Below are 17,587 nucleotides of genomic sequence, written 5' to 3'. Positions count from 1 at the left end.
CTAGAAGTAGCCCCCAAAATATTGAAACGTTGTTTTTCAACACCCAGCATTTTGCTGAATCGCGTTCGTGGAATTAAAATCGATATGCATAATATTTTCTCGGAAAATCATCCATTTCCCGCATCCCATGGACACCACCGTGCGAATCTCGCGTAAAGTGAAAATGTCGATGATGAGAGCGCATGCCTATTAAAGCTTTGGAATAAAGACACCCGCATGGACCATTGCTGAAATGGCAGAGTGCCTCGTGTACCTCCCGATTTCAGGCATGACCCCTCTAGGTCTTCGAGTCTCCTTCGACGTTCTTCTCTGACAACCAAAACACAACAACATCGCACTACTTCCTTTTTCGAACTTCATCCCTGAAGATTTTCCTCTCCATGCGTGACAATTTCCTCAAGAGTGAATGGAATAAAAATCCTGGAATTTGAGAGATTTCGAAAAAAGTGTCTTTAAATGTTTAGATGGAAAGTTCCCATGAAAATGTGGTGAAAAACACTTTCTACCTAGAGGGAAATAACTTTGGTCACTGACTCTTCGAAAATATCTGTGAGTTGTTATGCTAATACCGGTTTTAAAGGGAATTTTCTTGAGATATAGATATGCTTTTTATTTCCAAAGAGAAATAACATCATTTGTCTAGATGACAATTTTTTTTAATGAGATAAAAATGTGAAGGAAAAGCTTTTCGATGGTGAGTTTGATAGGGTAATCAGAAGTTTCATTATTTTCAACTTGTATGCACTTCTTTTTTCGCGATTGTGATGCATCTCAATTTTATGCTCTTCATACCTTTTCTTGTCAATTATACCTACATCATTTCATAAATGAATAACAGAATATGCTTATATCATCATTAGGTACGGAAGAACCCAGTCAAATACAAGGTTTTAATTGTTATTTGCATCTGTTTTCCCACACTAAAAAAATAAAAAAAGATAGGAGAAGTCTGAGAAAACTGTGCATAATAAACTATTTAATAAAGTTCGATACATACTGGAAATATTCAAAATATTCAGTGGAAACTTTCCAGTTCTGAATTGTTTTGTGAGTGCAAGGATTCGAAGGAATCGATTCCACCTTCTCCCAAACAAATTCACCTTATGAAAATATACAATTTCATATGCAAATCATCAGAAAGGTTGATAAAAGTTATGGGGAGTATTATGGATTTTTTATATAGCAAGCTGCATATCGTAGTTGTTTACTGAAAAGGACTTCATATTTACAAAGATATTTCAAGTATCAGATGATATTTCAGAGTGGAATTTCATTCTTGAAAATATTATGAAATTATTATTTTTATAGGTCTATTACCTTTAAGATTAAAATCTTTCATACCAATTCTTAGATATTATATCGTCGACTAACATTGTAAATCTGCTATGTCCATAATGAACAATTTTACAGGAGACCAAAAAAACCGTACAGTACAGTGTTATAAGCAGATTTACACTCTTAGCCGACGATATGATAAACATGAATTTTGAGTTATACTCTCTATTTATTCGGATTCAGCTGTAAATTTTTTGTATATTGAATGAAATAATACCTCTGGCAGATCTGGTAACATGCCAGCTGGCATGCTACGTGTTTTCGTATTTTGTTCGTGTTATCGAATTTTCATTGTTTTAAGTTGTCTTATAGCACCACTTGATGAAAATTCAAGTTTGAATTTGATGAATTCAAATTATACTAACTGACAAAGAAACTGCAACATCCAGGAGCTGTTTGAATTTCAAATTTTTTTCGATAAATCATAGATAGTATAGCAAAGAGTAAATTATTGAAATTTGGAGAAAAAAACGGAGGGTTTACAATTTTTTTAAATGAATTTGTTAATGATGTGTTTGTCCACCGCGATTATACACTCATCAACTGTCTCCTCATTGATGCAATAAGATGGTATATTTCTTCTTGAAGGATTCTATCCCCAGTCACCTGTACTTCATGTCTCAGAGCCGCCAAAGTCTGTGGGGGTGGGGTAAATTTCCAAGCCTTCTACCTATGATATCCCAAACATACTCTATGGGCGAAAGATCGGGGGATCTGGGCGGCCATGGCAAAAGATTCATATGGGTCGCTTCGAAAAAGTTTAATCTAACTCTGGCATCATGAGATCGGGCATTATCTTTCTGAAATATTGGATTCTCGAGCCGGTTAAGGTAAGGGAGAACATATGGCTCCACTATTTCTTGAAGGTAACGCAGCGCTGTCATGTTACTTAGAATAAAGACTGAAGGTGACCTACTTGCGTGTGCACTAGCACCCCATACCCCATAACATTGTTTACATGAAAAAACGTTTTTTTCTCCAAATTTAATCATTTACTATTTGCTATACTATCTATGTTTTACCAAAAAAAAAATTAAAATGTAAACAGCTCCTTCTGGATGTTGCATTTTCTTTGTCATTAGTATATTTCAAATAAATATTCTCTGAAGTTTTCTCAAAATTTTGATTTGCTAATAAGTTTACGATTCGAACAATTCTGAAGAGCACCACCTTACAAAACTCTTGTAAGTTTTAGCCAAAGCAACAGGTGGACTCCCTCAAAAAGTCTGAAACAAAATCCAATCAGTGCACACACCAGTGTTACTAGGTATCTTAATGTAGACATTAAATGAAATCAATTTTCCTTTGCAGATCAAAATGACAATCTGTCAACAATCGAACATATGCCCGAGATAATCAATATATTTTTCAAACTTCTTCTTCATGATGTGATCCTGAACAATGGAAATACCAAGAATCTCTTCTCAAGCTTCCATCTGTCCTCCAACTATACACGTAACACCGTACAAACCTAGGTCAGCCACCTTCAGCCAACGACTTCTTACCCAGCATAACAACAATTATGAACCAACCTTCGCTCTATTACCAACAACGCCCAACTACCACCCAAGCAGAAAGAGAGAAGAGGCTGAGGCCTTACAGAACCTCAGGAAAAAACTGAGGGCTGTGAAGATAGTCGAGGCTAACAAGCCGGAACCAACAACACCTTCAATTTCGAACAACAACCTTTCACCAACCGATGTGGACAATCGGCCTAATCTTCTCCAGAAAGTGAGTTTTCAAATTTTGTTGGTATTGAAGAAAAATTAGATGGAAAGGTTGAAAATGAACAACTTTTTCATTTGAAGAAATATTTCCTAAGGGCAGGGTTGGTGGTTTAAAAACGTAGTTAGCTTTTACTGAGGCTTAAGATGTCAAAAAATACTGGACCGCTTGTTTAAGATGTGATTGGAGACATTTGTAGTAATCAGCCTTTTTGCCTTCAGCCTTTTTTGAAGGAGATCAATCAGTTCATTTTAGCTACTGAAGGATTGCATAGTGGCCTTGATGAGGAAATTAATCGTTGAAAAAGTATTTTTGTGAATTCATTATTTTTGTTTTTATTTATCTCACAAGATCCTGCATTCGCTTGAATCAATATTCTGAGAAAATTCTTAGGTAGCTAATTTATAGGTTTTATACCATGTTTTTTCAAAATATGTGTGCAGTCTGGAATGTCAATTTCTTGAAAAATTTGAATACTGGGTATTGGCTCATTCACTGAAAGGTTTCATTTTGAATAGACCCCCATCTGGATACCTGTCACTTTTGAAGCTGTCATCTTTTGACATTTGACATTACTAAAACTGGAACGATACACGCTTCAAAAACGTACTGAAATTTACTGCAAAAGTGATGAAAATTTTGCAGTCCTAGTTCGCAAAATTAAAGCTATTTTGTCATATTTCTATTTTGCGATGTTTTCAAGGTGATGTCATGATCGTAATTCGATCAAGGATAGGATACAACAACGATTTGAATATTAATCAGTCGAAAAAGTAAATACAAATTGTTATTTCAAAAATCAAACACATCATCAGACCTCTCATGTGAACACGTACCTGTTTTATTTTTTGAGTCACGTTACCGCACCAAAAAAAGTCGAGTGGAGGTAAAACCGATCATTTTGCTGGCCAAGTATAGTTGTTCAAGTGAAAACCAGCCGTGTAATTCGTTCTTAATTGATATTAAACTTTTGGTATAGGTAATGGCATCTTGCGGTAACTGCAAATATTTTCCCCGATTCAAGTTAAAATCAATTACAAAAGATCGTACAACATTTTCTCTCATAAAACAAGTTTATATGTTTAATTTTTCAGTCCTTATAATGTCGAATGTTTATTTTCTCGAGACTAATATCTAGCTACTGAAGGATTGTATAGTGTGGCCTTGAAGAGAAAATTCATCGTAAAATAGTAATTTACATAACAAGTCCGGAAAATAGGGTTTTTTTGGACGAATAGACAAAGTTCCAGGACGAGCGTAAGCGAGTCCTGGAAGTCTGTGAGTCCAAAAAAAACATTTTCGGGCGTGTTGCGTACAATATTTTTTCGGCAACCATGTAAAATAACACTATCGCTGCTGCTTTCCATATTTTATTGCGATTGCTATCAAAAAACATGCAAATTTTTGACAACTAATTTCATATGAACTGTCAGCCGTTATCTCGGTTGCTATGGATTCTATGATTCTTTTCCGGCCTAGTCCGGGAAGTACGTACTTTCCGGACTAGGCCGGGAAATGCTACTTTCGCATAGAAAAAGCGTCCAGGAAGTGAGCTCTTCCCGGACGGTTGCCGAAAAAGTATTTTTTCATTCTTCTACAGAAAATAACTAAATTTGTACACCAACTATTTAAGCTCTGTGCAATGTAAAACTGTGCGATTCACTTTACCGTAAACAGAGAGCACGATCAACAACCAATCCGGTAGCATCTGTAAAGTGAACCGCAAATTTTTGCGAATTCATTATATTCTAGAATTTTGTCTCTATCTCACAAAATTCCGCATTCGTTGAATCAATCTTCTGAAAATTTTCTCACGTAGCTTATTTATAGGTTTTATAGCATGTTTTTTCAAAATATGTATTACTGTGCAGTCTGGAATGTCAATTTCTTGAAAAATTTGAATACTGGGTATTGGCTCATTCACTAAAAGGTTGCATTTTGAATAGCCCGCCATCTGGATACCTGTCACTTTTTAAGCTGTCATCTTTTGACATTTGAAAGGTAAAAACCACGCCATTACTAAAACTGGAATGATACACGCTTCAACAACGTATTGAAATTGTTAAAATTCACTACAAAAATGGTGAAAATTTGGAAGTCATAGTTCACAAGTCATAGTTCGCAAGTCGAGAAGCACCTTCTCGGCTGGCAATAGTAAAACTGGTGGAAAAATTCGAGCTGTTAAGACAAACTGATGATGTGGGGAATCGAAACCGTGTGCGTCGATCAAGAAAAACTGAAAATATTGCTCCTGTAGTTTTTAGTGTTCACTAAAACACAGGTTTTTGGATTATTCGTCGATCTTGGGACTTGAGTAATGATTTATCTTTTTTTTATGGCCGGAATTGAAGCTATTGATAAGGACGACGTTTATTTTCAACAAGACTACGTGCCACACTATCTATTCAATCAAATTTGATGAGTTTATACCATGAAAATTTTGGGAATGAAGTTTTTTCACCTTGATTTCTTGATTTTCAACTTATGGATTGGATTTTTGAGCATCAATATTAATGTCTATAACAATCTATAACGACAAATTTTCATTTATTTATTCATTGAATTTATCTTCTACTTTCCGTCTGAAACAAGGATTATTTTATTCAATTTCTGAATTCTAGGTGTCTATCCTGAAGTTATTTTTGTCGTAAAAAACAAACCAAAATCCTTAATTGTCACGCAAGTGATGAATATCTCCAAGTTATTTCCATCGGACTGAATAGAACCACAAATACGTCGACAAACTCAAAAGAAAAACCGGCGTTTCAAAGAGATTAAGGTAACGATGAAAAGATACCTTTTCTTACGTGACGAAGAATATCAATGCCTTCTGCACTTGTTTTATAAATAACTATTATAATACAAGTGCAGAAGGCATTGATATTCTTCCACGAGTTCAAAATTCAAAAACGAGCCACGAAGTGGCGAGTTTTGGAATGAACGAGTGGTAGAATGAGCCTTCTGTACGAATATTATACATTATTTTCTCTAATTCATTGCATTTTCATTGAAACTAATGAAATATTTCCATAAATATACTTTAGTGATTTTCGCATTGAAAAATGTTGATTGGCAGAACTGATTTCTTTAAGGCAAATTGATGAATTGACAGATAAAGCCGTGGCGGAAAGTTCGGAGTACCAACATAGAATAATAAAATATAACCATGAAAACTGTGCGTTTCTGATATATTCTCGCACGATTTTGTTCTACAAGATGTGGAAGAATGAACGGAATAACCACAGAATTAGAGAAACAATCAACCGCACAGATGATGGAAACAGCCCAAATAACTATGTATTATATAGTCTCCATGATCAATATCAAGACAACAATTAAAAAGTGGGGGGTAGCTACCACAGGGCTGTCAAATGAAAATATTTTTTAATCATCATTCGGCAGGAACTTTGATGTTATTCAAAGCAATTTTTTTATTATCTCATCAAATAAGCCAGATATTATGCAGGCAATATCAGTTGGTCAGTTATTATATACATAATAACTGACACCCGGTATAATCGTTTAAAAAGTAGGACTACAATTGAAACACCCTGTATTTCGAAAACAAGGGCCCATGTTTATAGCACGATTTTTTTCCTAAAATATCCAAGGAATGTTCAATTTTAACCCATTACAGCCCCGTGGCAACTTAAGTTGCCACGGCGCATTCGACTACATTCTATGCGCACGCGCATAGATATTGAAGTTCCATTGGTAAATTCCGGTCATGTGATATGTCCTGTCTCGAATAGCACAAACGTCAGTCAGATATTGTCAAACAGTGAGTTAGTGTATAACGATTTATTCAGAGCTCTTGAACTTTTTCATTCACCATAATGGCCGTCGATGAGAGATTGTAAGTATTCTATTTCAATAATGCATGCACATTTGTATTTTTGTACCAGTTTTATTCAATATGAATTCAGCAGTATATTTCTTCTTCACAGTAATATTTTCATGCAATATTTTGCTTTTGCCATACGGGCAAAGTTTGATGGCAACTAAAGTGGCCAACGGGAACACGTGACAACGGTTTCTGCAATATTTACATTTCTTACTGAATGATTTCGACAGGTATACTCGTGGAAGATCAGGCACTGGATTACTTCTTCATGAATAAATTGACCTTATCGAGAACGATGAGGACATATCAGCCACCAATATAGCCATATGTCCACCTGATGAACTTCCTGGTGCAGATACAGATAAGGACTCTGATTTATCGGATGAAGAGGTAGTTGGAGATTTTGACCACCTTCCTGCCCGTATATTACGCTCTCAGGTGGAAATGCAGAATCCAGAAATCGATGATGATCACGGCAATCCAGTCGTCCAAGATGAGAACCATTCAGAAGAACCTAGACCGACGACTTCTTCGCAGACAAGAGTAAGAAGCACCAAACGTAAGCGTCCCACAGAACGTACTTGGAAGCCGAAAATGAATGGGTTATCTTCAAGTATTCCTGAACTTGAATGCGAATACCGACCGGTAGCAGAAGATCTTCTGAAAGAAACGGTAAAAAGCCCTATTGAGGCTTTTAGGGCTTACTTCTCGGAAGATTTATTGAGTCATATCGTAACCGAAACTAATCGTTATGCTATGCAGAAACTCGTTCACAACCTGAATGCCACTGCTGAAGAAATGATTACATTTGTCGGAATTATGTTGATGTCAGGTTACCACCCTCTTCCATATAGAAGACTCTACTGGAAACAAGATCCAGATGTTCATTCGCACTTAGTTTCCGATGCCATCCGTCGAAACCGATTCGATGAACTGATAAGTTTTATTCACCTTGCCAACAATGAAAACAATGATGGAAGTGATAAAATGTACAAGGTCCGACCTATTTTTGATCACCTCAACAACTCTTTCAAACAAATCAGTCCTGGGCCCACTATTAGTATCGACGAGAGTATGATTCCTTATTACGGAAGGCATGGGTGCAAACAGTTTATTCGCGGAAAACCTATCAGATTTGGGTTCAAGTTATGGGTTGCCGCGGATCCATCTGGATACATCCATCATGTTGAACCCTATTGTGGAAGTTCAACTCGTCTTCCAGAAACTGGACTCGGTCAAGGAGGTGACGTAGTAATTGGACTTGTAGACCACATGAAATTGTCAAAGGGTATTCGACTCTACTTTGACAATCTTTTTACATCGGTTGGGTTGTTGGAAGAGCTTAGTTCTAGAGGACTTGGTGGAACTGGTACTCTGCGTGAGAATCGCTGTAGTGTTTCAATGAAACTTCCAGATAAAAAAACGTGGAAAAATAAACCCAGAGGTGAAACATCCACCAGTTCTTCAGGAGATATTTTAGCAGTCCGTTGGAATGACAACAATGTTGTTACTGTACTTACTAATTGTGATAATGTACATCCTATGTCAAAGTCAAACCGATACTCCAGAATTGAAAAGAAGGTCATTTCTGTCAAAGTACCAGGTCCTATTGCTCGTTACAATAGTAACATGGGTGGAGTAGATCTTTCTGATCAATTTTTGGCTTCCTACCGAAACAGAATCAGGTCGAAAAAATGGTGGTGGCCTTATTTCTCTTGGACTGTGGATGTATGCAGCACACAAGGTTGGTTACTGTATCGTCGCCTTGGGCATGATATTCCTCTATTGGATTTCAGACGTCAGTGTGCTATTTTCATTCTGAAGTCTTACGGCAGTCCTCCAATGGTAGCAGGAGTTCGATCATCTCTAGAGTTCACACCAGCTCTCGAAGAAATAAGAAAAGATCGAACAGATCATTTCATCGAAAAAGGTGAATCCAAGTATCGCCGTTGTAAAGTATGTGGCAGGCGTACAATTTTTGTATGCAAGAAGTGTGAAGTTCCTGTTCATCCTGATGAGTGTTTCAAAATTTTTCATGATGTAAAATAATAATATTTTATGTAATTTCATAGGAAATATTATACGGTTGAATCACAATAGATGTATACGATTGATATGCTAGTTTTATTGTACTTTGGAAAATTTCTTCATGAATTATCCCAGTGGCAACTTAAGTTGCCGCTTCATAGTAACTCTCCTGCATGTTCGATCATTATTTTTATAACACAATATCACTTTTTGAGTCTAAATAACTCATCAGACAAAGTTTCAGTTGAAAATCTTCACGGGGGAATTATGGGCTTTAATGGGTTAATTTGGTCCTTCAATTATACACCCAAATTTCAAAATTTTGCACAAAGCTTGAAACGGTTATTTTATACATACCTACATGAAAAATCTCAACCCTCAATCAGTCAATTTCTTCATCAGCTTGAAATTTTGTAAGGAGCTTTAAATTATCATTCTATATCCAAACACACATTTTCATCTCGATCTGATCTACATTTTTGCAATTAACAGGAAATCAAGATTTCTAATGTCCATATTTACGGAACCCCCAGTCGGATTTTGCCCATCAACGGCTTTCATATCTCAATCTACCCCTAAAATTTCAAATCTTTGAAAATTTACCAGTATTGCTGTTTTTCTCTTCAATATACTTAATTTAGTTTCTGGACGTAATCTGAAGTAAAAACTTCCTGGTTTGATTTAGTTTTCAAAATATGTTCCCCGAAGTTTCCTAACAATATTGAATACAATTTTCCAATTAACTTGTAGAGTACGTTCTATGATACTTCGTGGAAAGTGATTTTTCCTCCATCAATATATGCCGTACAAATTTGTTTATTTGGAAAAAAATCAGTCTTTTTATTGAAATTTATGAATTTTTGCAAATGAATCTTCTCACCAAAAACAAGAATATTTAATTTTTCCAAATCTATTTGGCAGGAATTTTATGTCCCAAAGAAGCATCCAAAGTTTCTTTTTTCTCAATTTCAAATACCCATTCTATAATTTTTGAGGTAATTCAGGTAATAATAAACCATCATGTAAATTGTGTAGGGTTTTTTTCATATAAGTGTATTCACATAAGTAATATTCTGAAATAAACTGCAGAAAGGAAACATTACCAATCTCTAATTTTTTTCACGGATTTGACGTTTCAATTTCATGCAACAAAAAAATCATGTTTCCTTTTAGGACCCTTTCCTTAAGTTATCGTTGGTTGCTTCGCATATACGAATGGAATAGTTGATCGCGTGCTAAGGAAATGGTGTTTTCAAATACAGCGTGCATAATGAATAGTGGGGCTGACCGTGAAGCAAAATGAATTAATTTATTGGGGGTTCAACTTTTACGAGAAGCAATTTTTTTAGGAACAACTGTTGAATTTTGGGGAAATTACCTCCCCCATCATTGTGAAAGTAAAATAACAAATCTAAGCGTTAGTTGATTAGATTTTCTGTTGGACATGTTCATTAATCTTGAGTGTACTTCTAGATACTTCACAACAGGCCTATGAGTATGGTTTTAGACATATCAGATTTGAGGACTGCATGGCAAGACAGTGACTTCATTAGCGAATGTCTATGTTGGCATAATGTCTATAGGCAGAGGCATAACTCTCCAACTCTTACAATGTCCGCACAGGTAGGTGAACCATGATGGCAGATATTCCGTTATTTTTGAATTGGTAGCTCGTATACTTATAAACACAACAATATAACATACTCAGTGACATTGGAAGTTCTAGACCTAGATATAATCATTTATCCAACTTTTGGCAAAAAATGCTAGTACTTTCATTTGAAGCTTTTTTGATTTTTTTTACAAAAACTTATCTTATATAGAAATCAGAGGTCATATAATTTTACCTCAATTAGGGTGCCAATAATGTGTGGTAGTCAATCACCTTTTTCTCTTTATTTGAGGCAATGTGTAGTTATATTGTAAATTCCTTAAAAATCATTATATTTCTTTATCTACAATATAGAAGGTTATCCACCTGTAAAAAAAAAGGTGACCACTAGAAACTTCTACATTTTAGAAATAATATAACAATAATAATAATCAAGATAATATTTATTCAACGATATACATATAGTTGTGAGTATACGTCATTTACCTTACGCAGAAAAAATGATGTCAGAAAGGTGATGTCATTCTTCCCTTAAGCAATTTTCTATTCTATCCAAGAAACTACCCCACATTCGTTCCAGTGTCTCCTCAGTGATCAATGCCAACTCTTTACGTATCGCTACTTTCAAGTCTTTCAAGGTACGGGGTTTATGTCAATGAAATAGCTCCTTCAAATGTCCTCACAAATAAAAAACACACCTGTTAAGGTCAGGAGATGGAATAGTCCATTGAAAATCTCCAAATCTCGAAATCAGGTTTCTAATGTACCTACATATCGTTGGTAAACACGCTTTGCTCTACCGACCACTGCTTCATTGTGACCGAAAACCCAATTGGCCTTTTTTGGAAGGCAAATGAACGCCTCTTTACCACGCCATGATCTATCATGTTTCTTGTATTAGCAAGGTAAAGTATATACAAAGTCACTTGAATTAGTCCATAAAAACGCCTGGCCATACATGTCTCTTTGAAATAGATACCGCGATCCGTTAAATACCGGGATTTATTTGAAAGTATTGTTTGGCAATAAATTGACTGGCTCCAAAAACATTTCTGGACACTTGGACAACCCTTTTATAATCGAAATATTCTGGCTTCCTCTAAGTGACTTTGGATATACAATAACCTACTATCACTTGTGTGCAACATCTCTAATGTCATTAAATATAGAGCAAAAGTCTTTAAAACTTTTTAATTGCTTACAGTTATGTCATTTGGCACAAACTTGGGCAAATCATCTGGCTCATACAAATAGATTCTACTATAGAAATGATAAGGACATAGGACAAAATATGTTTTGCAAGTTGTCGAATGGCGTAGAAAATACAGACATCTCAGGTGAGTAGATCAATCCTTTCTTTCCTTCTTTAGTATTTGATCCTTTAATATGAGTTTTTCAGGTCAGGAAGTTGCCAATTACTGGTATTGTGCTGTGAAACAATATGACTATGGGAAAGAACCAGATGTTTTACATACGAATGTAAATTCAGGTAAATGGATTCAAGCCTGTTCGTTATTTTCAAAATATTTATTCTTATTCTGTGCGAATTTTTAGGCCATTTCACGCAGTTGGTCTGGGCAGGTTCCAAAAGGTTTGGTATAGGAAAAGCCAGATCGAGGACTGGCAAAGTTGTCGTTGTAGCTCACTATTTTCCCCCTGGCAATATATCTGGACAATACTTACAAAACGTCTTTCCACCATGTATGGAATTTCCTAATATAACTGGTAGCAGACTACTAAGAACGAGATTCAAGATGAATAGTGAAAGCACAGGATCTCGTTCAACCACAAGCGATGCTTCAGAGGTATCATGATGTGATTGAAATCCTGCGCCCTTCTAAGATCAGTTTGAGTTTGTGATCCCGCCAAATTTCAGGTTGTTGTGCTCTTGAAACATTTTATACATGAAAAGCTTTTATTCTAGGTAAGATCTAACTGGGAAAGCCAACTTCAATCCTTTGAATTTGAATAATACAATTTTAATTTATAAGGAACTTATATACCTTCTTTACATTGATTTATGTGTTGAAAAATTATTAACAGTTCGATTAACTTACATTAAGTCCATTCCCAAGTTTTTTAAACGGACAAATCTATGAAAATACTTGCTCAAATGTCTGAATATAATTACATGTTTACATCGAGTCTGATTATGAAAAAATTGTTTTGCGTCCAGTACAAGTCAGTCTTCAATATTTTAATGAGGAGATTTTTTAAATGCATTGAAACAATCATAAAGTTCTAGTTATTACGCTATTAATTTAATTTATATAGCTTTGGATTGACGAAGGAAATATATCTCGTAGATATTTAAATGTAACTGAAAAAGACAGTTTTTATTATTTTCATATTCGATGTTCAATAATGCTGATAGCAGGTTTCACAAATTCTTTATTGTGGTGTTGTGAAACCCCCATGAGCCTAAGAAAATAATGAATCTTCCAAATAGGCAGCTTCCTAGGATTTCTCGATGAATAAGCTCAAGCTATAGGAGAAAGCGCTTAACATTGTAGAAATTCGTTTTGACTGATGTATATTTTATTACAAAATTCGATGAAGATATGTTATATTCTTCATGTAGAGTGTTAGTTGTTGTTTGAGCTAGTGACAAGACGAACTGATTATCGTTATGTCTACATTAAATATAACTGGATGGAATGGAACCGCTAATTTACAAAAAAAATACTGCAAATTTTAAACGTTAGTTTATTATTTCCTCTTTCAACGAAAAATATCTAGATACGTGATGAAAAAAATATAAAATTACCAATGAAAATTAATGAATAACCAGCGACGGGATTCGAACCTGGGGTCATCGATTCCGAAAAACGACTGAATTCATATTCCCAGAACTATAAGTTCTAGGAGTGTCCCATAAAAAATATTGTATTTAGAATCATTGTTTGACAATATGTATTTGCAATCCCATAATTATTGATAATAACGTTAATTTTATGGAAAGTTATATTTTTTTAAATTTGTTTTCATGAGCTTTTCCGAGAAAAGCATTGAATAGAATGGACACTTTTTTCATTCGTGAAACTAATAAACCAAAATTGAAATATGTAAATGTTGGATGCTCTTCTTGTCTCTAGCACTAATTAGCATTTTATACCTGATGGTAGTTTTGCCAATTTAAACAATCATAAAATAATATTTGTATAAATGCAAATAGAGTTGTTACAAATATTTGTGATATCTTATGAAACTATTCCATTAGAATTAGTGTAATATCATTGCACTCTCTTCTGATATCATTGCACACATGCTATATATTAGTATCTTCGTCTATTTATCTCTAACCTGACTGTAAGACTTTTGATATCCTGTTTTTATGTTAATGTAGGAAATATTCATATATCATACATAGAAGACTGCTTGATTTAATGAACGATCTCTTTGAGGAGCCTATTAGAGAAAATTGTTTATAAGGCCGATCCTCAAAATTATTCTCTTCTTAATCTGTATTTGAGAAATCTTCTAGAATATTATCAGTGATTACTGAAACACAAATCAGAAAGCAAATATATTGTTCAAGTGATGAATATTGTTGTGCAGTTTTAAATTTTTATTTATTTCATGTTTGCAATACTGATTAGTAGGCTGTGAATACAAATGGATGGGCTTTGGGAGTTGGCACCTAAATAAGGAAAGGGTAAATATTGTGCTTTGAAAAATGGCAATCAAAAATTGTTAAGGAATGCGTTGTTTCTTTCAATAATATCTAGAATTTGTTATTTCATCATCAATGTTAAATCTGTTGAAAAATTGAGAGTAGAATGTTAATATACTTTTCAAGTCATTGCGTGTGTTTTTACCTTGTATGAATGATTTCACATTAGTTGGTTTTATTATCCTTTTACAATAATCATTTCCTTGATATTATGCATTCTAAATTTGTTGATCAGCTTCTTGATGAAAGAGCAATATGAAATAGTCCTCCGATTCTCTTTTACATGCATTTTGCAGAGGAACACTGGGCTATCATTTTTTGCAAATGTCTGTAATTGTCAAAATTTTTACCTTTTTATTCTTGCCCAAATAATTGGTTAATCTTTGGTAGTTCTGGATATACAAAAAAAAAAATTGATTTTTTGTGGTACGACGAGTTAATGGACAGAAGCTGATTTTTCAAATTATTATTTTTATGAACTTTTTTATTCCTAAAGAAAGTTGTTCCAAAAAAGTGATGGTATGTAAAAGTCACCTTATTCTATATCCTTATGGCAATTCACCCTGTAAGTTAATTGAGTATTTGTAAAACTGTCGAGGGAAATTTTGGTAATCATATTTTGAACACTCATAAGTTTTGAATTCTGATTTATGTTCAGAAGACCGAATTAAGTGTGTTGAAGAAGAAATCCTCAATCTTGAAGCTAAATTACATAAGATGAATTCATGAATTGGTGAAATCCACCCTATAAAGTAGGTCTTTTATTTCTCTAATTCTGTGGTTATTCCGTTCATTCTTCCACATCTTGTAGAACAAAATCGTGCGAGAATATATCAGAAACGCACAGTTTTCATGGTTATATTTCATTATTCTATGTTGGTACTCCGAACTTTCTGCCACGGCTTCATCTGTCAATTCATCAATTTGCCTTAAAGAAATTAGTTCTGCCAACCAACATTTTTCAATGCAAAAATCACTAAATTATATTTATTTCAACGAAAATGCCATGAATTAGAGAAAATAATGTATAATACTCGTACAGAAGGCTCATTCTACCACTCGTTCATTCCAAAACTCGCCACTTCGTGGCTCGTTTTTGAATTTTGAACTCGTGGAAGAATATCAATGCCTTCTGCACTTGTATTATAAATAACTATTCTCTTATTATTCAAATACGAATTGAAAGAACGCGCATATAATTTTAATGAGATTGACCTTATATGCAGACATTTACTAGCTTCTGAGGTGTATAAAGCTTTGGTGTGGTCACTTACTCTTGAAAAATCTCAAGATTGAAAGTGACGTTTGAAGGGGCCAGCCTTTTTGGATTTTAATGGTATTGGTCACTTTTTACTTGATTTCCGCTCACGTAGTTTTTCTGTCATTGTAGTGTTTTGAGGTTAAATCAATAAAAATAACACGATCAAAGGTTTTTGACAGAAGAAATGAGAATTTACACATGATGTCGTTGATTGGTCAATTCTTTGTATAGCGCCACCTTAAGGAAGACAAAGGAAAAGGGACTTAGATCGAGCCGAGTCGCCAGAATTATATTAAATGAAATCTAATCAGTGAACACACTTGTATTTTAGACATCTTAATAGCTACAAATCTCAAATTAATATGGATGAGTGTCTTGACAAAAATATTATTTCACAACAAACATCAGACTAATCAATTTCGCTGATCTTCCTCCAAACAATTCAAGGTATAAAAAAACACATTATCTCCAAAATATGAATTTATTTAAAAAAAAAACAGAAATTTATCGCTTCAAAATAGAACAAACGTTTCCCGAATTTGAAATGATTTTCAAAGTATACAACATTCTCATAAATAACATTGAATTGAACATATATCCATTATTTGTGTATATACCTATATATATTTTTATATACAAAGTGTACATTTAAAAAATAATTATATATATTTACCACGTGAAATATCAAGAGCACTTGTTTCGCATTCTTAATTCTTACTTTTTACATTGAGCTGTCTTCACTGAAATAAACTTCAAGACATCACAAAAATATGAAGGTACACTCATGAATTTGGTACAATTGGTAATCTTTCGTTTCGAGAAACTTCCACAACATCGGACACTATTTACAATCTCACATTTCTATTCGTTACACCATTTGATAGGAATATGTAGTAGTAGATAGAGATAATAATTTCAAGCTATAATGAGTCGAACAGTCATTAATTAATATCTTATTATAGGTAACACAGGCAATGAAGACAGTTTTCAGTTCATAATTTTTATGTACACACACCTAGCGTGGATACTTTATCAACATGCAGTCCTCCCAGTTTTTGATTTTATCAATTTCCGGCCCTCTGAACTGTCTGTATCACTAGAATCCCCTTCACTCACAGCCACCACGTTATAGTTGCATGTTACTCTTGGTTTCTTTATCGATACTTTACTGAACCTTTGTTGCGGTGGCGTCTGAATGGCATTCCTCTGGAAAATTAAACACAATAAAATTTTTTCAATTCAAGACTCTTCTTGGTGTCGATTCTCTCACTGGAATTTTCTTGGTGAACGAATCAAGAGATATCATTAGGATACTATTGATCTATCCAATATATTGGAGCTTTAGAGCTCCCTTTGGCCTAACAGTAAACAAGACCTATTGTTTTGTCAACAAATACCGTAAGTAATCCAGAAAGCTGGATTACTTCCTTCAAATAGATATTTTTTGTATTGCGTCGATAAAACTTATTTGAGGGTAAAGAGATTCTATAAAAAGAATCTGATAAGGTTTTACAGAAATTGTAATGGAATCTTACACAAAGTCTTGATGCATTTGTCCCAAAATCAAATCATGAACTATCTGCCGTAATTCAGAAATGCTTTAATTTAAGTTCTCTAAAGAGAATGCTAGAGGTAATTTATAACCAGAATAATTCATTAAATTGATCTGTTCCTGAAACATTATGAAATCGCAGGTTTTTGAGTTCTCAATTATATGTATATTGCAATTCATTTTGTATTTATTACAATGGTCTCCATCATTTGAATTTATTTTTATTTCGCTACTTAGTGGAAGCACTACTTTTCGTTACTTACTTGTAGTACAAGAAAAAGTATGATGAACAGCATGATGATGCAGAGGCAAGCAGCGATGGTGATACCAGTAATAAAGTTGAAGGAGTTCATAATTTGAAGAGTTGAAACAGGCTGTGCTGATAGAAGAAGAGCTTCAACGTCTATTTTTCTTTTGTCTGCTTCTGATGGACACCCTTGAACAGAATTTTATTTTCCTGAGTGGTTCTTGATAATGTGAGATCAAGTTTAGGATAATGACTTCTAATTAGGTGTTACCCACCAGAAGCTGATTTTACAAAAAATAGCTTTTATAAA

At 34.3% G+C, this 17,587-nt stretch overlaps 2 protein-coding genes across 3 annotated transcripts in view; one reads left to right on the top strand and one right to left on the bottom strand.

Annotated features, from left to right (window-relative positions):
- Positions 1-228: 228 nt before the first annotated feature.
- On the top strand, positions 229-12,358 carry LOC123677168 (repressed by EFG1 protein 1-like). Its single transcript, XM_045613717.1, has 6 exons — positions 229-549; positions 2,647-3,066; positions 10,406-10,555; positions 11,749-11,881; positions 11,944-12,033; positions 12,099-12,358. The coding sequence occupies exons 2-6, from the start codon at positions 2,737-2,739 to the stop codon at positions 12,356-12,358; spliced, it is 963 nt and encodes a 320-aa protein (XP_045469673.1). The 5' UTR covers positions 229-549; positions 2,647-2,736.
- Positions 12,359-16,387: 4,029 nt separating this feature from the next.
- Positions 16,388-17,587, bottom strand: part of LOC123674477 (furin-like protease 2) — a 272,487-nt gene continuing 271,287 nt past the window's right edge. Inside the window, exons 14-15 of one of the 2 annotated variants that reach the window (XM_045609358.1) lie at positions 17,294-17,466; positions 16,388-16,684 (exon numbers count right to left, since the gene is read on the bottom strand). In XM_045609358.1, the coding sequence (XP_045465314.1) occupies positions 16,511-16,684; positions 17,294-17,466 (347 nt within the window). In that variant the 3' untranslated portion in view covers positions 16,388-16,510. The remainder of the gene's footprint in view (positions 16,685-17,293; positions 17,467-17,587) is intronic. The other variant, XM_045609359.1, reaches the window with a different exon arrangement.

Source organism: Harmonia axyridis, chromosome 3, assembly GCF_914767665.1.
Source record: "Harmonia axyridis chromosome 3, icHarAxyr1.1, whole genome shotgun sequence".
NCBI classification, from domain to species: Eukaryota; Metazoa; Arthropoda; class Insecta; order Coleoptera; family Coccinellidae; genus Harmonia; species Harmonia axyridis.
Note: the sequence above shows the minus strand (reverse complement) of the source record. Positions and strands in the feature narration are given on the sequence as shown.

Excerpts from the sequence above, each read along its gene's own strand:
- LOC123677168 (XM_045613717.1), top strand. The coding sequence starts at position 2,737 with ATGGAAATACCAAGAATCTCTTCTCAAGCTTCCATCTGTCCTCCAACT. Across the intron at positions 10,556-11,748 it reads CTCTTACAATGTCCGCACAG|TTATGTCATTTGGCACAAAC; the intron begins GTAGGTGAACCA and ends AATTGCTTACAG. Across the intron at positions 11,882-11,943 it reads AGAAAATACAGACATCTCAG|GTCAGGAAGTTGCCAATTAC; the intron begins GTGAGTAGATCA and ends TGAGTTTTTCAG.